This window comes from Melozone crissalis, unplaced genomic scaffold, assembly GCF_028551555.1.
Source record: "Melozone crissalis strain CALT ecotype California unplaced genomic scaffold, PUWL_Pcris_2 ptg000013l_1, whole genome shotgun sequence".
Classification (NCBI taxonomy): Eukaryota; Metazoa; Chordata; class Aves; order Passeriformes; family Passerellidae; genus Melozone; species Melozone crissalis.
The window spans coordinates 23,595,396-23,619,893 of record NW_026535791.1 but is presented as its reverse complement, the minus strand read 5'-3'; the positions used below and the strand labels follow the sequence as shown (position 1 = coordinate 23,619,893).

Here is a 24,498-nt window from a genome sequence, read left to right as displayed (position 1 = left end):
AATCTTACCTATCTTTATCTAGAAACTTAATATTTACTTTAAGAAGCAATTTATCTTGAAATAAAGATATTTTTCTTAACTTTCTGTAGAATAAGCATACGATGATGAAGTAAAGTGTAGAAGTGGGCATCAGTAGAATTGTGTAGTAAGCTTGCATCTTAGATTTTGCTCCCCTTATTTCAGCCTCTCTGTAAAAGAAATAGGTTGATAAAATTGTCTTTAAAAGATGTCACTGGAGGCAGAAGCTGGGGTGGGAGGGTTTAAAACAATTTCTGTTTTCCTAAACTGAATAACATTTGAATCAATAATACATCTAGTTAAGTCAATTGGTCAAATTAGTACCAGTTTCAAAGACAGACCTGGTTGTACAAGGAGTTCAACAAAGGTCAGTATGTGCGCCAAAAAATGTGTGGGCATATTTATAAATCATGTTAAAATTTTAACAGTGTCATAAAAGATAACATGGGTTTACTTATAGAAAACAATGCTGAAGATTTTAATAAATTAGATTGCTAAACCATAAGCTTTGGAGAAGAGTTAATGTTGTGAAAGTGATTTCAATGCCACAGTTTAATTACTTGCCACAAATGCTACCAGTGAATGTTCCAATTCCATTACATAGTTTATTTGAGAGGAATGGGGGAAAAAAGTCAATTTCTTTATTTCTGCATCAAATGTACAGCCTCAGGGAATGTGTGTGCACATGGCTGATTGTTTCTCTAGGGTAATTCTTTAGGGTAATCTAATGGTAAGTTAAGGAAAACAAACTTCAACTATGCTATATTCAATTTTTTTGTTTGGATTTTGTACCCTGATGTGGGGTAGGAATAGGGAGGACTTGATTATAATTGAAGGGTAGAAAGCCAGTTTAAAATTTCTTCTGAATATGAAATAATATTTAATGTGTTGGGGAAAAGGAATTGTAAATCAAATTAATACTGAGCACATTTTCTCAGCCAGTGACTATGGTCATCAAAAATGCAAGCTTAGTAGATGTCAGAATTCGGATTTCAAAGAGAAAACACAATTGGATCTTTTTTCCAAAATTCCAGTCTGAGACTAATCATTATTTCTGCTATGTGACTGATCTCTATGCAATATATTATCACCTGCATGCATGCAGAGATCACAGACTTGCATTGAGACTAATGAAAGTCTGTGGTGTCTAAGCAGTAAATCCTGATGTAGATTATTTGTAAAGAAATGATTAGCCACATGTTTCTAGGAAGAGCTGGTCCAAAGATCCTTAGTCTGCTGCATCTTATTGCTGAGAAGAAAATAATCTTTGTCTGAGAATACAGAAATCTGAGGGATTTAGTGTAGTCTTTCTTCCTGAGTTGGTTGAGCAGCTGGCTTGACTAACACATCATGAATAATTCAGTCCATAAGCAAGACAAATATTGAATTTCATATACTGAATATTTGTTGTACTACAGAAAAATGCCTGGAAATCTCTGCGCTAAAAAAAACTTTACTGAAATCATTAATTAAACATGAATAAGAAAAAAAAAGAATTTAGAAGAGATCCAGAATGTTCAATGAGCTGAAAAAAGATGGTAGAAAGCAAAATGAGATGTGATAAATTTGAGGTATTATTAATAGCAGATATTTTTCGTTATTCTTTTTCTAAGACAAAATATTGAAATTACTGTTTTAAAAGCTAACAAAACCTCAAATGAAAAATTAGAAATAAACTTTTTAAAAAAAATTCAGTATAAGGCTCCTGATTACAAGTCAAGTGAGTAAAGCAGATGGTTATGTTGGATTTAGCTCAATACATTCAATTTCTAGCAAAACAAAAAGGTTGTTTATTAATATTGCAAAGGTTCCAATGGATCAAATGGAATATAGTAATGGAGTTGAAACTTCAGGTACATACAGGATCCGTTTGAGACCTTGTGTTCTCTATGTTTAGAAGTCCCAAAAAAAGTTAACAAATTTTATAGTTTTTTCATTGTTTAAAACCTAAAGGGAGCCTGAGGGATGGTTTAAATGTTTTCATTTTCTTTATATAAAATCTAATTGCAAATGAGGATCTATATAATAAATGACACTATTGATAATACCTCAGAATGCAAAAATTCGCAGAAAATTCTATGACTGCAGTGCATTTTACTTTAAAGATATAGTAATTTAAAAGAAAGAGTTAAGCGATATATGTCTTTGCAGTAAATTCACAATTATACAATTCTTGATGTTGTACCTTCTGTCATGAAAAGCAAAGGGTTTTTTGTGTACGGAACTGTCCCAGTTTTTCCATATTTTTGATGGTGTTTATGATGACAATTAAAAATTTTAGTCTGAACTTTTAAAGCTTTTTAAATTTATTCTTGTTCTCTTAATTATTAAACATTGTAACAATGTTATATGCTTAATAAATAGTCCCAAATATTTTCTCACATAAAGAGTGCAAATGTGCTGCTCTTCTCACTCCTGTTTCCTTAGGATTTTTTTCATGAATACCTAATTTAGTATGTATAAAAATAAGATTTCCTGTATATTTTTCCTTTTGAAAGTATTATTGATGACTAAAATATCTTGCTGATTTTACTTTTCTTTACTTTTTTTTACATTATTTTCTGAATAGTCAATAATATTACTACTGGACATCACTTACATTTCTAGTGTAAGCATGTAAATTAACACCTTTCATTGTCAAGACAGTCATAATGATCTCTTACTAAAATCAGTTCTTTTCAACAATAAATGTTAGGCAGAATATTTAATTAATGTCAAAATAGCAAGAATTAATATGATATTGAAAGAAGCAAACCATACTTTAATTCTATTCCCCAGTACCTGTGATTAATTTTCATAACCTCATCCCAGGCAAGACCATCAGATTGGTAAGAAACATGCTGTAAATTTTCAACTGAAATTTTCAACTGAAATTGCTTATGTCACTATTATGCCTATCCCATAAATTCAAAGGTTTTTAATGAAGAAGTTCAAATACATTAAACAATAGTCTTTATACCAAAAAAAGTGCTATCCAATTGAAGTAGCTAAGAATTTATTCCTTATGTAAAAAAAGAAGTAGCGCTTCTTGGGGGACTTTTTTTTCCTTCATGTTTGCAGTGAAACATAAATAGTCTGATTTTTCTTAAAATGGGTATGTTTATATAAAACTTTAATCAGAATGGCAATTAATTAAGTTGAAATTTGCAGTTGCAATAATACTACAGCCATTTCCTTCAACTGTCTTATAGTCAGAAAACACAAAATGTCAGCAAATATATTCCTTTCACCACATTAATCAATAGAAATGCTTGTATTCATATGGTAATATTTTGATGTAGGAATCATGACCTCTAGCAGCTTTAGACAGATAAAATTTCTTCAAATTGGAGCTTTGTCCATAGAAACACAGCATTTCCTAACATCTTGAGCAGCTTGAGCATGGTAAGACTTTGAAAGTATACTGACAACTATTTCTGTAGAAAGTTTCAAAGCATTATTTTTATTCTTTCCAGAAACTCATATAAAACCTTTATTTGCTTTTCACTTTAATCTGTACAAAGAACAATCATGATCTTACATTTCAGAATTGTATTCTTTCCTAGCAGCAGCATTACTGTGATCATCAGCAATAACCAGCTGTAACATATCTGTACGTGGAAGAAGACTCATAAAAGGACAATGATGGCTAATAGAACTTCTCTCTTGAAAAACATTCAAAATGCAAACTTTAGGTCATTAATTCTTTAGGATTTTGTTTCATATGGTAATGTGATTCTCTGACTCAAGGTTGTCAAGTGACTTGGGATATGTTTTGGATCAAGGAAGAGAGTTGTGGCCTTTTTTAAAATGAAATGCACCATGAAATTCCACATTTCATTTATTCACAATGCATTTAGAGGACTTTTAACTTTTTGTTCTTCTGTTATAATTATTAATACTATTAAGTTAATTCTAATGCTCTGTTCTGTGTGACATTGGCATGTAAGTTTCTAAGGGCACAGAACTCTTTAGGGTTTTTCAGAGGGAAAATGCATCTAGATACTGGGATAATTTTTAGAGAACTGGAAGTTGCTTTCTACCTGTGAAAAAATTAATATGTTTGGGTATGAAATTTAATCCTAATCTGTGGTGCACAGAATAATTATATGTTTTTAATGACTATTCAAGATTCTAAATCATAATAAACACTCAAAGGCAGATACAGACCACATAATGCATAATTTTGAATGATGCTGTCCCTCTTTTGGAAATATCAATCTCTTGGATTACAGATTAAAACTTTTGCATGTGCTGAGTATTTAATTTTGGCATGCAGGGAGTACTTTCTCAATTGGTTCACTTTTATAGCCCTGATATCTGTCCTGGAGGAAATACCCAATGGTTTTTCATTTTAGTGGTAGGAATCTGATGGTGCTTTCATCATCTCCCCTTTTGGTCAATTACTGTGTCTGAGGCACCAATCAAGGTGGAATCTGAGGTTAGTTCATCTTGACTGAGTGAATATTGTCATACCTTGCACTTTTTACAAGATAGAAAGGTCTATATAAATAACCAGGGAGTGTTCTCTGCCTCTTCAGAAATATAAGGTCAGTACAGAATCTTTGGTGAGGCAGCTCTTTGCTTCTTCCATTGCCTTGTGGTGTCTCCCAAGAGTGGAGTAAAGGAAAGAAGTGGTCTTTTTCTTTCCAGGTAGGTGGAAACTGTTTCCCTAGTGGTGGCTGAATTTCATCTTAGATGACCCAGGGTAGAAAGGGACCAGTTCCATCTCTCAGATGATCGATTATGTAGAATTTGTGCGACTTTGTTTAAGGTCATTCAAATCAAGTATTCAGATTCCCACAATCATAGCTGCAAATCACTGGGATAACAGAGAGGCTGGGGGAGATCTGCCAGGAAGCGAAAAACGCAGAGCTGCTCATCAAGGAAGGAAGGAAGGAAGGAAGGAAGGAAGGAAGGAAGGAAGGAAGGAAGGAGGCAGCTGAGGGTAAGAGCAAGGCAGGCAGCAATCGGTGCAGTCCTGTGGTGCACCCACAGTCGCTCACTGAACCAGTACCCAACTACTCCTTTTTTCTCATAAGACATTTTCCTTTTGGCAGTACTTGAGTGCTTTACACTCCAGATCTCAAACTGAGTGTGCTTCTTCGAGAACAGGCCTGCTCTCTGCAGCATGGTGCTAGAAGTCATTGGAAGTATGTCTAAGGAAGGACTTTTTGGAGGTTTTAATTGGGCAAAAATGAGAAACATGATGACACAAAGTGACAAAAAATTCTCAGGATATTGCTAGTCTGAGACGTTCTAGCAATGGTAAAGTTAACTATGCTGGCACTGATACTGTAGTCTTTTGAGAAGCTACAGCTCTGTGTATTTCCACATTACAAAGCCCAGCAATATTCAGTTAGTATTAGACACAATTCTCTCTTGATGAATTATGTCATAGACATGGAATAGCAAGCTGAACATAATATGGTTTCCAGGGAAACATCCTTATTAACTGAATTTCCTGATCAAGTGCATCCTGATTTAATAAAAATATATTGATTGTTGTGACATAATCAGGAAAGATAACTATGGAGTAGAAAAACTTTGACACAGATTACTGAAATTTAGACAACATGAAACAGCTTTATATAACTTCTGATTTCTAAATAGTAGCTTCAATTTAATTTTTTTTATTCATAACTTCTAGTCTTTAGGAGATTCAGAAATACAGTGTTTATCACAACTTAGCCCATGTTCTAAAAAATTTAATAGAAGGAATGATTAATTTTTTTTTAAGGGACATGAACAAATGTTTCTGTCCAATTTTAAATTTTTATTTGAATTTTTTTCTGCTGTTTTTTTTTTCCATTTTCTATTCATTTTTAAGGTGAATTTCTAACCTGAAAGAAAAAGAGATTCGGCTTTTGTTTGTGGTTGGTGAATTAAGTCTCAGAATTGAGTCTCAGAATTTTGGGACAGAACAGTGTTCACAGATTATTTCTTCTTCATTTGAAACACCTGGAAACTCAGTTGAGAGATTTTAAAGATAAACATTTGCTTTAAGAGCCTAAGCATTTCTGGGTAAAGCAGTAATGGTCTAAAAAGAAATCACTGATATTATTGTTGGACTTTGATCCTGACTGATATAATAGGCTTGCCATTAAAAACCTGTGTCATCAATTTCATTAATTCCATTAAGCATTAGAAAGTCTATGTAACTTAATATTACCTCAAATTTGTGCAGAGAAAACTGGTAATTTGATTTCTTAACTCTCTTGTGCCTGTATTCTATTTAGTTAATGTTGACAGGGTACTCTGTTTGGCTTTGTAGTCCTAAATGTGTATGAAATCATTTTGCAGTCATCCTACCTAAAATCTGGACATGATTTGTCTTCCGATCTTTGATTTTCTAGTCTACTGAGCAGTGTGCTGAACACTGTAAAGGAAAAGAAAAATCACAAAAGAATATACCAAAAATCTTAAGATTATGAGATAAAAAATAACCTAGTGTTATGAAATACGCCTATCACGCCTGTTTATAAACATACTTTTAATATTCTTATTTAGTAATATTAATTGAATAATAACCAGAACAGGCACACACAAATACACAAAAACCTTTGTCATAGAATCATAGAGTGGTTTGTGTTGTCAGGACCCTTGCAGATCGTCTTGTTCCAGCCTCCCTACCAAGGGCAGGTGCACCTTCCACTAGATCAGGTAGCTCAAAGCCCCATTCTGCCTGGCCTTGAACACCTCTGTGGGGACCCTAAGAGGCATCCCCTGAGTTAGAGGACACAAGCCATTTCCTCCCAACTCCTGCATTTTTGCACCTCCAGGGGTGTGGCATCCACAATTTCTCTGGACAACCACTTCCAGTGCCTCACCACCCTCAGAGAAAAAAAATTTCTCCTTATATCTAATTTAAAGCTACTCTTCTAATTTGAAACCATTTTCCCTAGTCCTGTCACTGCATGCTCTTGTAAATAGTCTATCTTCATTTTTCCTGTAAATTCACTTGAGGTACTGGAAGGCTGCAATTAAGTCACTCCAAAGCCTTCTCTTTTCCAGGCTGAACAATCCCAATTCTCTCAGTCTTTCCTCATAGGAGAGCTGTTCCATTCCTCAAAACATCTTGGTGGCTCTCTCCTGGACTTACTTCAACAGGTCCATGTCCTCCTTGTGCTGGGACCCCAGAGCTGATGCAGCCCTGCAGGTGGGGTCAGAGCAGAGCAGAGGGGCAGAATCCCCTCCCTGTCCCTGCTGCCCACGCTGCTCTGGATGCAGCCCAGGACATGTTTGGCTCTCTGGGCTGTGAGTGCCCATGGCTGGGTCATGTCCAGCCTCTCACCCCCCAGCACCCCCAAGCCCTTCTCAGCAGGGCTGGTCTTGAGCTGTTCATCCCCCAGCCAGTGTTGATACTGGAGTCTGTAACATCTATCTATTGCCTTTCTTTCAACCATCAATTCATTTCATGACTAATGCCTGCAATCAGAAGCAGACACCAGTTGTCTACATGTGCCAGCTGTTAATATTTCAGATGTTACAGAAAACGTGTTATCTGCCAAAATCTGACAGATTGACAAAGGACATTCAAGCTTCTTCTGCAGCCATTGAAGTCCAGATGAAATAGCGGAGAGCTCTTAAAAGGAATCTAGCTTCCTCTCTTTAGGCAACTGCAAAACAATTTGCATATGATTGCATATATATGTCTGTGGGAAGACATCCTTAGACTCCAGGAATGAGATTCTTCTGCTTGCTAGCCTTTAGCTGCTTCTCTGACTATTATTTGGTCTCCCAGATAATGTTCTATGATATCTAGGAATTTACTGCACTGTACACATATGCCGTTATACGCAATTAAATCCTGCACTAATTTGGATGTCTTAGGTCGTCTGGTATACCCATATGAGTCTGGCAGATATGGCACAAAATCTGCATGAGCATTGCACTCTTCTGGCCTGATATCAATGAGATCACAGAATCAGAGCACCATTCAGGTGGGAGCAGGCCTCAGGAGTGCTCAGTCCAGCTCCTGCTCAGAGCTAGGTCAATTGTGAGGTTAACCCAGGTTGTGTAATTCAACAAGATCTTGAAAACTTACATGGTCATTTACAAAGTCTCAAAAGATGGTAGATACATGTATCTACCAGCAAGTCCATCAAATGCAACATTTACAACTTGCAGCCTCCTTCTTTGGAATCACAATAGAATATTCTTTTACCTGTATGAACTGAGCATTGCTGGTTTTCAGGTGGGAACATTGTTTTTGTTTGGTTTTAAAAATAAGGGATGCTCCTGCAAAGAGATGTCTTCTGGGTTCTTTCAGTGTTGTGCTGGAAACCATTAAAAATAAGTCAACCTACAAGATAATATTTAGTTTTTTTCAAAGCCTTCAGTAAAAGATTGGTAAGATTGTAGTCTTAAGGGCTGGTGAAACACTAGCCTTAAAATCCTTAAAAAATCAACTACCTACTTTTCTCTCTGTGTTCCAAGAAAAAAAAACCCTGCAAAACTGTGTGTTCTCGAATGAAGAAATAGACTTGTGACATCCATTTGTGTTTGTCTCTCATTGCATATTATTGCTTTTCTAGGAATTTCTAGGATGTTTTGTTCACTTATTTTCATTCACAGATATTGGCTGACCTTGAAAATCATGCACTTTTTAAGGATGACCTAGAATGTCAGAAGCTTATTCTGGAAGCCATGAAATATCATCTTTTACCAGAAAGAAGAACTCTCATGCAAAGTCCAAGAACTAAGCCTAGAAAATCTACAGTTGGAACACTTTATGCTGTTGGAGGAATGGATAACAACAAAGGTATTATTGGGTGTTTGTTGTTTATGATTTATAATTCATATTTTCTTTGTCAGAAAATGGTAATATAACTTTCTATTCCAAGATTGGTGGGGAATGTCTAAATCAGTCAAGAAATATTGCCAAGATTTTGCTACTACTGATATTTAAGGAAAAGCATGATACATTTAGAGAAAAGAAACTGAGTTTTGAGTTCATTCTTTGTTCAAAATTATTATAATTTTCAGAAAGAAATTTAACAAAAAAAAAGTAGAATGGTAGTAATATGCCTTAGCTATAGATTTCTAGAATTTGTTTTTCCTTCATAAGTCAAATAATTCTCTCAGTTTTTTTAACCTTTGATAAAAGGCAGTTTGATATGCAGTGTATTTGATCCCTGAGTAAATGTCTGGGATAGTAATGATGATTCATGGGTCTTCAATGCAGAAATTTTTAAGTCTTCTAGAGAACAAAGATAACTATCTTGAACTAGATTGCTAGTTTGTCAACAGATAAAGAAAGGTAAAATTACCCCTATTTTTCTAAGAAGTAGGAAGAAGTGGAAAATTTATTAAAGCATTTTCTTGTTATTTGTTTGGAATAAGAGTTATGATGATAAGTTGTGCTTTCATTTCTGGTAAATTTAATCCACTGATTTCTTGAATGGAGTGGAACAAAATATTTGAACTAAAAGATAGCTACATTAAAACTTTATATACTCAAAAAGGCTTTATATTTTTTTTTTTTGGTGATGTTCACTAACAATTCCACAGCATTCAAAATTTCATGTCCATATTTAGACTGAAGACTATACCTTCAGGAACACTAGTCGTAACAAAAAATAAACTGTTATTTTAAAAATATAGTATAAAATTATATCTTTAGTGTTTCACAACTCTTTGTCTAGGTGCTGTTGCTAAAGCTGTTTCACTAAACAGCTGTGACAATATTGTTTGTAAAATTCCACGACATGTTTTTTTCCCATAAAGTTGTACCAGTGATTAGAATGTATGACATCTGTGCCTGTGTGAAAATAAATGGGTAGCATCAAGAGAAATATGACAAGCAAGTTGAGGCAGCTTCATGCTTTTGAAATGAAGCTGTGCCAGGGGAGGTTTAGATCAGATATCAGGAAAAGATTCTTCACCCAAAGGGTGATTGGGCACTGGAAGAGCCTCCCCAAGGAAGTGGTTACTTCATAAAATCTGTCTGAGTTCAAAAAGTGTTTAAAAATGCCCTCAGGCACATGGTGTGACTCTTGGGGATGTCCTGTGCAGGGCCAGGAGTTGGGCTGGATGGTCCTTGTGGGGCCCTTCCAACTCAGCTTATTCTGTTACTCTGTGACTGTGATTCTGCCTTTCAACCCCACTTTCTTGAGGCCCCTCATGAAGTATTGAATCTATTTCTGGGATTCCATAATGACCCCCATCTGGAGTGAGTCTAGAGCAGGGCCACAAAGTTGATCAGAGTGCTGGAGCACCTCTCCTGTGAAGGCAGACTGGGAGACCTGGGACTGTTCAGCACAGAGCAAAAAGGGCTCCAGGGAGACCTTATGATAGCCCACCTTCCAATACCTAAAGGAGCCAACAAGAGAGCTGGTGACAGCTTTACAAGGGTGTGCAGTCATAGCACAAGGGGTAATGACTTTAAACTGAGGTCGTAGGTTCGGATCAGACATTAGGAAGTAATTGGTTACTGAGGGTGGCGGTGAGATACTGGTGCATGTTACCCAGAGAAGTTGCCCCATGCCTGGAAGTGTTCAAGGCCAGGCCAGATAAGGCTTTGAGCAACTTTGAGTAAAAAGTATCCATATCGTGGCTCAAGGGTAGGAACTAGATGCTCTTTTGTGTTTGCAGGTCCCTTCAATCCCAAACTGTTCAATGATTCTATGAAAATAAGAAATTGTTGATGAAGGAACCAATACATATTTATATATATATATTCTTAAAGTAGCTGCAGATTATTTTTGTCCTTTTAGCAGTTATAAACAATTGTGTAGCTAAATGTTAGCCAGGGATGTGCAGAGAACATTGCCTTTGGATGATAAAATACAAATTTCCTCTTACTTATGACAAATTGCAATAAACGCAAGGATTCAGGTAGGAAATGGCCCAATAATAAATCCAATTTGGGTGCAGCTGTATTTGTTCTCATTTACTATTAATATCTGTTTCTCAATAAAAATACAGAAATATTTAGGATGACAGCATGAGGCAAAGAACCATTACCACATCAAGACAGCCTATTTTGCAGATTCAGGGCAGGCAGAAGCAGTTCATTTCTGTAGCAGCAGGAGAAAACACAGAGCAACAGAGTTCAGCCCTCTGTTGCTGCAATCTCTGACTGAAAACTAGCAGGACTTTTACACATTTTCAGCAGATAAAAACTGCTTTGAGGATGGGCCGGTATGGCAGAGGAGCAGCTGCATAGCAGGAGCCTGTGTTACAGCTGATGCAATATGTATTCCCAGCAACCCCGGCTCTGCAGCTGTGCTGTCTCAGCTTGCATCTGTTCAGCTCATCCCTCTTGTGATCCTGCTGTGTTCTTGGCTAGCTTTTATGCCCAGTGAATCTTGTTTCCACAGGTCCATTCAGGAGACCTGAGTGCTCTTTGCTTGCTTTGAAGAGTCACTGAGTTCATAAAGTGAGCCTGGGCTGGGAGGTGATGCTGATACTGTATTATCTCTCCTAAGGAATTAGCAATTGGTTTTTTCTCCCACAACTTTCTTCACTGAAAGACTGATATGGATGGCTGAAATTCACAATGATGAATTTTTAATACTTCCTGATGTTTGCTACCAAATGTGAAACCGTTGCAAATAATTAGATGAGCTAGACAAATTAGTAATTTATTAACTAGCATATAAAATAGTGGCTAAGTGCAAATATTATGAAAGCATTTGAAGGTTATATGGCTCATCACATAAAATGTAGCCTAGCATGCTAAGTTTGTTTTGAAGTCTCTTCTATAATTATCTTCCTTTCCATAAAAATGAAGTGATAATTAAACTCCAGCAAACAGCAACTGGAATTTTGCCTGATGTGAGAAATTAATGCAGCATAGTACTAAATGGATAGAGAGGAAAGTATCAAAGTTAGATGGATTTGTAATTTTAATTTCCTAGACAAACTAAAAGAATTTAAATATCTTTTTCCACACACCTTTACTTATTTATTAATTTAATTTAAGGGCACATATAAGAAACACACTTTCTCAATATGGCTGCATTAAAGGAATGGGATGCATTAATAGATTGTGGGTATGTATGGGTATGCTGCTGACAATGTTCCATTCACTTTACCCATGAATATCATCACACTGATTTCTCTAATTTGGATTAACCATATTTAATCATGGAATATTATACAGAAGTCCACAAATACAGGAGGATGATTGACTGAAATAAATGAGTAATTGCAAGAAGTGGACATACAGCAATTTTTAGGAATGATTAAGCTCTGACTTCCTGCAGCCATCCTGGAAACCCAAATATAGAGCAGAAGCCAAGTGGCAGAACATGATGTATATGGTCCATGTTAGATGGTGCTATGGATTATGAGCAGGAAAACATGCAGCAAGTGGAGATTCGTGTCAGTAATCAAGCAATGTTGTAATGATGTCAGAATGCTGGTTAATTCCTCCTGAGGTGTTGTAACCTGTCTCACTCTAGGTAGCAGTTAGAATAATAGGGGAAAAGGAGAACTTGCAGAAAAAGTAAATAAAGGTGTTACAGTAACCATTATCCAAAACACTAGTATATATTACTTTTGGAATAGCCCTAGACTAGTTCCTCAAAGTCCTAGATTAGTTATTTGTTACTGAATCCCAGTCTTTAAGAAAATACAAGGGGAAAAGTAATGAAAAGTTGCATGAGCAAGGAACTCTTGCATAAAAATGTAGTAGATCATTTTGAAAAGTGATGGAATAGTCAATTTACTGAGGCACTGATATTATATATTTGTTTTTCATTAATTTTATGGCTAGACATAAAACTTGCTGCCAAAAGTACCCTGGTGGTAAACAGGTAATGTTCATCATTAAGCTGTATCAAGCAATAATAAAAGTTATTTTATTGTTGTATAGATACCTTTTAGAAAGATCTCTTCTATTGCCACAGATATATTAAAAAAATTAACCCTTTGAAACATGAAATTGAGGCCTCCAGTCATTCTTCCTTATACACCCATGTTGCATATTTTTCCTCTTCTTTAATGTATTTTAAATCATTATAATAATCCTCTTTGCTTCACAATTACAGTTTATCAAATGTGGTTTATTACATATAAATATATATATATAATTATTTCACAAGAATGTTATCTAGCATAGCTATATGAAGTTACTCTTGTTCCAGTGAATTTTGGAGATGTCCTTGTTTTTCTGGACTTTTTTAGTTTTGATTTTTCTTTATGTTTTGTTTAATATTGTTTCTAGCAAGAACATTTCTCAAAACAGATTTCATTTAAACTTTATTTTAAATTTATATTTTTTCATTCTCATACAGGCATATTTTTTTAAATGCTGAAAGAAATATTCAAAACCCTATTGTAAATACTGTAAAAAGGGGCAAAAATAGGGAAAGACCATGCTTTTCCTCTTAGGTAGTTCTTCCAGCTTCTTGAGATATGTGTCTGAGTTGTCTGTGACTTGACTCTGCCTTCTTCTTCTTCAGTTTAGTGGGAATTTGTTAAAAAATAGAATTAAAAAAAAAAAAACAACCAAACATTAAAAGAAGAAAATGAAATTTATCAAGATTGTTATATGGCATTTTGCAAGTTGTAAAAATTGTTACAAACCACTTTGTCTTCACATACAAAAAACATTTGACAGCATTTATTATCTATCCATTTGATGCACAAAACTATCTTGAGTAAACATCTTATCTTCATCTTACTTGCATTTTCATTCTAAATATGCAATGCACAGTAATTGTGTTTAATTTTCAGAATGTAAAGTCCCATATTTGTACAATACACAAACAGCAAAATCTACTTATGAAGACTATTTTCCTTTAAAAGAAAGAAAAGTCCAAAGTGTTTATTACTGAATATTTCTCCCTGATGTGCTTTTTGAAAAGTTTTATATAAATATGCATACTTTGTAAGTATACTTATGTATGTGCATATATCAGCCTTGGTCTGACTCCAGGAGAAGCCCCTGTCAAGCAGGAACATAAACAAACATGATGTTGTTACCCACTGCATAAACAGATGTTCACAAAAGAACTGAGAAGTGAGAACTTGATGGTCCTTCTTGCAATCCTACTCTTTTTATTGATAATATCACATATATGTCATTACCACTCCTCTGTACGAGTTTCTTCTGCCTTTGGTGCTAATTTGTTTTCACCAGTGTTTTCCATGAGGACATTTGTTATCTTAAAGAATCTTAAAGAATGTATTCATAGCCTTAAAATACCTCAGAAGGACAATAAGCCAAAATAAATTTTACCTCTGACATTCTGAGCAGCTGTCAGTATACCACTTTTTTATTTAGACACCTACAGTTTTTCTCTGAAACCTTGTCTGCTCTATTTAAGTAGCAGTTCTATGTCAGCCAAACAACTGCAGTGTTTCAAGCATCAGAAGCAAATAATTTTGCTGAGATAAGTGTGAAGGAGCAGTGAAGGGTACTGGGGTTGTTTAGGCTGCAGAAAAGGAGGCTCTGGAGAGATATTATCACTCTGTACCACTACCTGAAAGGAGTTTGTGCAAGGTGGGAGTCGGTGTCTTTTCTCTAGTAACAAGCAATACAACAAGAGGTAATTACACCAAATTTCACCAGCAGAGGCTTTGACTAGATATTAGGAAAAATTTTTCTGGTGAAAGAGTTGTCAAGCATTGGAAAAGGCTGCCCTGTGAAATGGTTGAGTCTCCATCCCTGGAGGTAATTGAAAGCTATGTAGATGCAGCACAGAGGGACAAGGTTTTGTGGTTCACTCAGCAGTGCTGTGTTAAGGGTTGGCAATCTTCTCCAACCAAAATGAATCTATGATTTTGTGTTTGCTCAGTTCCATGTAGTATATTTCACTATTCTTTCTTATAGTTTCTGGAATTCATTTTTTCAAAATATTGACCCATTTAAAGGTTTTTATTTTAATATAAAAATGTGTGTTGGCATAATCCAGTGTTTTCCTAGACATTGTCTAGTTAGATATGGAAGACATTGGAAAGGGAAAGCAATTTACCTTAAATCTAAAATGCACTAATAAACAAGAAACATTCCATTAGCTTTAGGTCAACATTGTACCAATGACTTGTTTTCGTTTTTCGTGCTTTCTGGAAGACTCAACAGTAAAATGATAATATAAACAGAAACAACAACACAGAGAAGTATATTCTTGTTGGAGAAATCAAGATAGTATAGTAATGTCATCGTGGTGGGTTTTCATAAGAAAATTAGAATACCAGAGTAAGTGGCAGGCAGGCTATGCAGAATGAATAAGTAAAATTTTCAGTGCCTGCATTGCAAATATGCATTGAAACTCACCTTTCCTCGTATCTTCCTTAAACAGAAAAGATGTAATTTAGCTGTGAGGAAAAGAAAAATACATTACTTTTTTAAAAAAGAAAACCAGACAATGGATTTTGGGAGAATTGGTTTATCTTTGCAGAAATTCATACTTTTTAATATAGCTCAAGAGTTCATTATTGAATATATTCTTGATAAACTAAAAGAGAGTCTGATTTTTAGTTTGATTCACACAATAATAAACAGAGAACAAAATGAACTGTTTCAAGAAATATCTATCTATCTACCTATCTATCTATCTATCTATCTATCTTATATTTAGCTAACAACAAAACATTCTGGAGAGAGAAACCATAATTAATGAAACAGCAGGAAGTAACCTCATGAAGTTCAGTATGGGGAAGCACAAAGTCCTGTGTCTGTTCCTGATAGGAACAACCCCTGGAACCAGTGTAATTTGAGTGCCACCAACCTGGAGAGCAGCTTGGCAGAAAAGTGCCTGGGATCATTTTGCCCCAAACATCTGCCTAACAATTGTTCAGATATTTGGAAACAGCAAAATTGCACTTGCAGATTTGATCCCTGGGAACAGATCTAGGGAGCAGAGGAAGCTGTAGAGAGCAGCCACCCTCTCCATCCACTGTCTGCTCCGTGGGAGCCCTTGCATGGGAATTTTAAAACGTATGCTGCTATGAAAGAGGAAGATATGAGGGTTTTTTTCCCTGTTTTCACTTGCTTTTGGTTTCTCTTCAAGGCACCGAAAGAGATGCCTCAATACCCACTGCAGAGGTGACAGATGTTCCCAGAGAATTTCTCCCCAGCAGGTGGTACCATGAGAGGTCACTTTACATGCCTCACTACTAAGACAATGCTCTGCATCTCTTTGAGAACTGGGCCTAAGTCAAGAATAAGGAAACAGTCTTTTCCTAGGTAGTTATCGGGAAAAAAGATGTGTAAAATATCACCATTTGAGGTTTAAATCGCCCTCTATCCCTTCTCTTTTCAATCATCAAATTGCTTACATCTTCTTCACTCTGGTCAGATCTCACTGGAAATACTGGTCAGTCCTTTAAGAGCATCTCAGGTGATGAAAGATTTGGAGCCTCACTCTTGTGAAGAAAGGCTGAGAGATTTGGGACTGCTCAGCCTAGAGAAGAGATGACCTCCAGAGGTCCCTTCCAGCCTCAACTGCTCTGTGGCTCTGCAACATGTTAAAGTAATTGTAGAGTAAAAGTAGAGCCTGGTTAATTACTTCACCAGAGGAATATAAAATACACTGGCTAATCACTAATGAGATAATTAAATGTATAAATCACACTAAAATTCTCTTCTCGTCCACTTCTTATAAGTATTAGCATGATTACTTCCTTCTTTTCACTCCTATGATTTTCAATATGTTCCAAAACATTCAGTCTCATAGGCTAATTAGCAGTTTAAGTACTCTGATTTAGCAGAGCATTTCAGAATACAAAACAAAAGAAAAAAAACAAAAAAAAGCTCATCCATATTTTAAAACCATCTGGTACTTTTTCAGTACTTATTTTATATCACTAAATTTCTGGCTTTTTTTCAATGTAATTATCTTCTGAAACTGCTGATTCATTTATAGTTTGAATCAAAAAAAAAATCCTGAAGTGACTTATTCTGAAGCTTCCATGGCTTCAAATGTGAGAGAAGAGCAAAAGTCATCACACACAAGATACATTTTATAAACCCACAAAGTTCTTACCTTGTCAATCTGTGGCCCTGGAGCTCACAACTGTTGGCACAAACTACAGGATTATGCAGACAGCACAAGAGGGTTGTGCGTAGTGGGTTTGTAAGGGGATTATTATCCCAAGAACAACCCTCTGTTCTTCCTAATTATTTTCCTGCAACTTACTCTATTTTCTGGCATTTCCAGTGCAGATACCTTATCACTTAAAAAAAAAAAAAAAACCAAAACCAAAACCAAACAACAAAAAAAAAAAATCCCAAAAAACCACATGAAAAACCCCACCTCTGTGTGTGAGCTAGAGAAAACACATGGATGGATAACTTAGAGAACTTCTACACTATCAAAAACCTTAGCTTTTTCTATACACTAGCCAATTTCTGTACCCTGATTACCGAAGTTTCATTAATAGTTGTCACTACTGGTATTGGCTTTAGAATAAACCATCACAAGTTCTGAATCTTGCTCTATAAATAGTTCAGATCTGGAACCCTCAACAGCCAGTGTGGGTAAGGCTTGAAAAATGCTGACATCTCCCAGTGTAATCCTCCAGCTCCATCTTGCACCTTCAGCCACCTCACAAATTGCCTTGCTGAATTCTAGGAAATGCTCTAGAAGCCTCTATTGTCAAGCACAAGAACATCCAAGTAAGCTTCAGTAGAGCTTTCACCTTACTTTTAATATTCTGAGCTGGAAAACCATATAAACACAATTATCTTTTTAAACTGCAGATGGCACCATATAGAATCCAATCAGCGTTAGCTGGGTCACACCTGTAAAGATTAGGAATAGCACCCTGTGCAGTGGGTTTACCTTAGAGGGTAGTAGTTGCAGCAAAACAGAATCTCCCACGAGCTGAGCTAAGGGCTAAGCAGTGTGGATGAACATCTTTACATCTATAATGAAAAATAATGAAAGAGGGCTGGGGGTTATGGGAAACTAGTACTGCTGAGCACCAAAATGCTCAGCTCACGTTATTTAACCAAATGATCAAAGAAGATTACTGATTTAGTATGGTACGTAATGAGCTCCCAATCAGATGAACCATGTGCTTAGAATCAGTATCAATCATGCAGTAGATAGACTGCAATACTAGACACTTGCAAAATATGAATTTACATCTTTAAATTACTTAATGTTCTTCGTGACCAAATCCCTCAAGGTTCTAGTCGTAGACCCACATGTACATAGGCACACACAGATGCACAGCTTGTGTAGGTCACCATCACCTGCTCCGCACTGGTGAGAGCTCCAGTGGGTGCACACCCCTTCTGCAGAATACGCAGTTCCCCTAGAATTTGCATTTATCCACATGTGGAACTTCTGTTATTATTGTTAACACACTCTTTGCACAATTTTCAGTGGGAACAGAACTGTTTTAAAAGAAGAGGCATGAATTTGTTGCTGAGCAAAGGTAGACTATCATACTGCGTGGCATAAATAATTAATAAAAGGAGCTTTTGTAAGTTTTAGACTACATAAAAATATGAAATAAACCATGAATGTTTTATGTAATAGCACATAACACTATATTGTAAAACAAAGTGCATGACATCAAAAACATTGCCTAAAATCACTGTTGTAAAGCTGTCAGTTCTGATAATTTCAGAAATATAAAGATTTGTGGGAAAAACTTGTATTGGTTTTAGAGAATTCTGCTCATATAGAATAATTAAAAATGCCCAGAGGTTCGCTGATTTTTACTTCAAACCACTATATGGAAAATCCTTCTGACATTTTAATACATGTTTTCATAAAAAAAAAAAAAGGTGAAATTCTTTTTGTATATGTGTTATGCATTTTTGGAGTGCTTAAAGGAATTTATAGCAGTCTTATTATAGAGTAATGAACTGGTACCCTATGCTACCATTTTCTGTGTAGCTGTTTCTTTACCAAAATAATCTCCTTGCTATCTGCATCAGTAACCTCCTTGGGTCACGTTCGTTCCACTTGAGTCACCATCTTTTCAGTTCAAAATGTAACGTTGCAGATCACTAGATCAAGGTCATCATTTTGCGCCTACTCACAGCAGCATCTCTAAATCTTGAACAAAATGATCAGAGTACATGTCAGCAACAGCTTTAGTAATAGCAAAATCAGCAGAAAGTCTTACAGAGAAAAAAAAAAGAAGTAGAATTTTTCTGATGATAAATGTAGAACTCCTACCCTTCTTCGGGGGTTTAAATACTGAATCATTCTACCAATAAGGGGGGGAAAAAAGGTATTTTATGTGGAAGTGTTTACACCGAATACAAAGATAGTTGAGCAAGGGGAATATGTTTGGCATTTTCATCTGCTTCTGAAGAAATTTTCACTTTGCTTATATGAAAAGTCCTGCATTTATACCTAGCTAAAATAAATATGTTACAATCATAGTCTCAGACAATCTTCATTACTTCATGTAGCCAATGTCAGCTTGTTCAAAAATGCTTAAAAATATCTTTGAAGGACAGGTTTCTAGGTATTTCTGTGTTTGACTTAAAATACTGAGTTGCAAATAATATTGCTATCCAAATATTCTTTTTCACTCATTGACCTTGCTGTGCTATTAGTCTTCAGTCATCAACAATGAAAAAAAAGTGAGAATGTCAGTAAGGTTTCTACAAAAATCTTGATTTATAAGTCATTAGCAAGGAACTGATATATGCTTAACTTTAGAAATAGACAAAGTTTAAGAGAAGAAAATTAGAGGATCATTTGAAGGGTTTCACCAAAATAATTTCACACATTCATGTGCCTAAAAATGGCTACAAAACCAAAGAAATAGAAATTCGTATTTAGTGCAACGGTGTACTGCTCTGTGAATAAAGGTGAAATTGTGAGAGCTAGTACCATAATGTTTCATCAGAAACATGGAGTGGTAGGATTGTCTTCATCCCTGCTGCATACACAGAGGAATTGTCAGCAGCAGTTGGACATTAATGCAAAATTAACCTGATCATCTACAGCATTTCATTTCTGAAGTTGTCTTTCTCTGTAGGACTCTCATTACTTCATAGACCTTGATTAATCAGGGTTTATAATGCCCATATGCACAATACACAGAACTAATTTCATCCAATGCCCAGTTGGATCCTAAGTAGAATTTAAGTTAGGAAAAAAAGAAAAAAAGTTGAAATGTGCCCAGAACACCAAGAAACATTGTTATGCTCTTACCAGAAATTATTTGTGCTGCCACAGTCATGGAATAGTTTTTTAATTTACTACACAATTTTCTTTATCATGCAAATGGCTATTAAATTAATTCTGCTTCCCTTCACTATGTCTTTTTCATATACTCTCTTCAGGGCTACATCCTGAAATTAGTCAGTTCTAGAGCTCTGTCCATCTGAAAAATAGGAGTTTATGTGTGTATAGAGGAATTGTCCGGGTGTGCAGTACTTTTATTATAAAATCTTCAATATTCTGTGTATTTGTTTTTCTTTCATCTTTACAATTTCATACCCACTATCTTAAAGACAGTCTAGTAAATAATTTATTTCCTCTTTACCATTAGACCACTCAAAAAGCATTAGTGATACATCAGTGAAGGAAACAATAATAGAATAAATTGTAAAATATAATTTCATGTACTTTTTAATATAGTTTGTATTTTTATTTGGATCTATGTGTGTGTTGTTTTTTCTGTGGTATTCCATCTGTTTTGTTTTGTTGGAAAATGTGTCTATCTCTGCATAATCAGCAGATATGCTTCAGCTCAAAATGAATAATGAATTTTTCCTTTATTTATTTTATTCATATCTTCACATTAGCCTGTATCTCCAATTTCCATAAATATATATACCAGTCACTTCCCAATTGCTTCCTACCATCCTCATGTTCTTGGGAAATTGGATTTTCTGATTTTCTGAAACATGTAATCAGAATTACTCTGGTTTCTTCATGCGGATTAGACAAACGTCCTTGTCTACAGATTTCTGACATTGCTAAGACATCCTTTCGCAGCCTGTACAGACTGAGGCTGGCAGTATTAACCAACACAGCTCCTTTCTTTGAGTTTGCACAGTTTGGAAGTTGCTTCTGTTAGGAGTTGGCTCTGTTGACTGCCATCCACTAGTTATGGTAGAGAGGAGAAGACTTTCTTAGCTGTGATGTGATGCTACCAATTTTTGCTAGTCACTGGAGCCAGCATATGAGTGAGTGCCTGTTCCTCCAGGGCACTGCAGCATGATGGTTTAACAACCTAGATAATGATCTCACCTTAGAAGTGATGAAAGTGAGTGGAGAAAGGGTTCTGTCCCTCGCTCTGGTAGTTCCATGAGGGGTACTCTGTGTTCCTTCCACATCTGGCAGCAAAGAGTGGCTCATCATCCTGCAATGTAACTATTGATTATAAATTCACTGTGCTCAGCATTGGTGAGGCCTCACCTCAAATCCTGTGCCCAGTTCTGGGCCCCTCACTGCAAGAAGGACATTGAGCTCCCAGAGTGTGTCCAGAGAAGGGCAGTGGAACTGGTGAAGGGTATGCGCATAAGTCTTGTGAGGAGTGGTTGAGGGAGCTGAGGTGCTTTAGCCTAGAAAAAAAAAAAAAAAAAAAAAAAAAAAAAAAAAAAAAAGAAGGCTTATCACTCTCTACAACATCCTGAAAGGAGATTGTAGCACGGTGGGTGTCAGTCTCTTATCCCAACTGACAAGTCATAGGACAACAGGAAATGTCTTCAAATTGCACCAGAGAATTGGATATGAGGAAAAATTGCTTCACTATCAAGTGTTATTGGAATTGCCCAGGGAAGTGACGGATTCCCCACTCCTGGAGGTATTTAAAAGAAATGTAGATGTGGCGCTTGGGGTTTAGTAGAGGGTTTGACAGTGCTGGGTTAAAGGGTGAATTATTTTAAAGGTCTTTTCCAATGTAAATGATTCTGCAATTTGACAATTCTATGATCCACTTAGACTTCTGACAAAGACAGAACTACTATGCAAAGTCATAAAATACAATCAGTTACTTAAATGCTAAAACAGATTTCCAAGAAATTTCCCCAAACCCTTAATGTTTATGAATTTCTTATCTCCAGTAGCCTTATCATAAGTTAAATTTTGTCACTATAGAATTAGCAGAAAAGGCTGTGAGAGAATCTAAGAATGACATTGCTGTCCTTTTGAATTAAGATTCCTAAAAAATGGGAAAACAGTTATTTTGTAGTCCACTTAGTGACAGGAGATTTTAGCAAAAGTAACTCAAAGGTATTGTCAAGATAAAGCAATGGCCTTGTTTGTGCTGTGTTTGATGCACCCCTGGATACTTCAGAGCTTCTGCTTTTATTCGGTTACAGAGAAAATTTGTGATGTCAACATTTGGCATTGTAATAGTACTTTCATTCTAGAGTATTATATGCAAATACATTCAAGTCATAAAATATGTGATAGATGAAAAGTCAATATTTCAATATGGTATTGGTTTTATATAAACCAGAGGACTTGACTCTTAAATAGCTAAACTAATTTGTCTAGTAAAATCCTATTGGTATCAAGACCTGGCCTCCTCTCCTAGGTGCAGAAAATCTTTTTACTTTCAAGATCAAAACAATTGAGCTAAAGAAAAGGAACCTATTCCTTTGTCAGAAATACCCAATTTTCTTCCTAGGAAAGGCAGAAGTTTATTCTCTTTCAGTGTCTAAGCTGTGTGAATATTTGACCATATGTATGGGAGTGAAGCACAGTCTAAATATTATAAAAAAAGAAATTCTCAAAAATCTGCAATTAAAGATATCCTAAAAATCTCTGCTGATGATACCTTTCAGTTGTTCCACCACCTTTCTGTTTAAAGATTTTTCTATTTTGTGTGTTACTATTGCAGAGTCATTGCCATCAAAATAATTACTGTTATTTAAGAGGTCTTCTTTTCTTGTCTGAATTGCAGTCTAGAATGTATTATATTCATTTTCCTGAAAATAATGATTTTATAGGAATGACACCTATTTCACTTTGTGTGGGTGATTTTTGTCATTATTCACATTCCCATTTCTATTGTTAGTATTATATTATTCTATCATCCTCATCCTCATCATCATTAGAAATTAACAAGGCATCTTATAGGATAAACAGAATTTAAGCATTCCAGGAACTCCTGCGTTAGGTTTTCAGTATGTAATATAATAAAATATTGTGGCAACCCAAACTTAGTCAATATTAGAAAATATGTAGCTGAGCATAATTCAGACTGTTATGCAAGTACAAATTTCTAAAATCAGAATGAGAAAACTTTTAAACTGTACTTTTTTCTATTGAAGTAAACAGCTTTACAGAATTCATGTGCTACAGGTCTAGCTTTTAAAACAAATAGATTCAACATATAAAGCATTATAACTTTATGAATATGCATCACTATAATATGCCCTGCACCACCTCCAAGAAACTGTATCAAATAAACTGTATATTTTGTTCTTTCAAACCTAAGTATTAATGAATTTACAGCTGTTTATTTTAAACTAGGATCAAAAAGATCTCTCTCTAAACTGAATGCAAAATTTGATTCATGTATCTTGTGGCTTAATAAAACTGGAAGGGAATTTAATACATACAATTGTATCCTACATCATTGTTCCTCTGCTACACTTATATACAAATTGAATTTAACTTATGTCTTTTTTTGTCCAGTTAACAAAACTATTGCTTTCATGATATTTATTTGGACTGGGTTCATTGCTTGCTGCTTCCACATAATGAATGAATCCTGACAGAATTATTTTCCATGGAATTATAACATTTTATTATAATCCAAAGGGTTAGTTCCAAAAAGTAATGCTTCATAAATATGTTGAATTTATTTTTCTGTAGGATATTTAAATTTGAAAGTGAAGCACCGTTATGTGTATGTTAAAATAAAGCACTGCTTACATTTCAGATTAATCATTAGACTATTCTCTTAAGCATTAATTTAAATGCATCTATAATTTTGATATTTGTAGTTCTGCTTTTATGTCTCATCAGGAGCTACAACTATTGAAAAGTATGATCTCAGAACAAACATATGGATTCAGGCTGGAGTAATGAATGGCAGGAGGCTTCAGTTTGGTGTTGCTGTCATCGATGACAAGCTGTTTGTCATTGGAGGCCGGGATGGTTTAAAGACATTAAACACTGTTGAGTGTTACAATCCAAAGACCAAGGCTTGGACTGTGTTACCACCTATGTCAACGCATAGGCATGGCTTAGGTAAGACAAAAATATTTTTAAACATATCACTTTTTTCTTTTTTCTTATGTAACTTTTAATAGAAAACTCAGTACTTTTAAGCTCTAGTAGCATTCCTACCAATAACATTAACTAGGCTTTGCAGCATGATAAAAGAACTATCCTGCCTCCACAAGGTCTGCTTCTTGTTGGCCTCCAGAGCTGGGTGGTCACCCCCTCTGATTTATGCGGACCAGAGGCTTCACTATCACCCACTCAAAATTTCACCTCCTCTCCCTTGGGAGGGTGCACATTGTAGGGTGCAAACCCTGGTCAAGCAAAGCACCCTAGCACCTCTACAAATGGGCAAATGTTTGGCTCATTAACATCTCAGACTCCCACAGGCACAAGTGGGGAGGGGATGAAAGTATTAAAAGCGGGAGAATGGCAAGAAGGATGGCAG

General features: G+C 35.6%; 1 protein-coding gene across 2 annotated transcripts in view; it reads left to right on the top strand.

Annotated features, from left to right (window-relative positions):
* Positions 1–24,498, top strand: part of KLHL1 (kelch like family member 1) — a 187,689-nt gene that overhangs the window by 131,357 nt on the left and 31,834 nt on the right. Inside the window, exons 6-7 of one of the 2 annotated variants that reach the window (XM_054271673.1) lie at positions 8,575–8,761; positions 23,853–24,077. In XM_054271673.1, coding sequence (XP_054127648.1) covers positions 8,575–8,761; positions 23,853–24,077 — 412 coding nt within the window. The remainder of the gene's footprint in view (positions 1–8,574; positions 8,762–23,852; positions 24,078–24,498) is intronic. The other variant, XM_054271674.1, reaches the window with a different exon arrangement.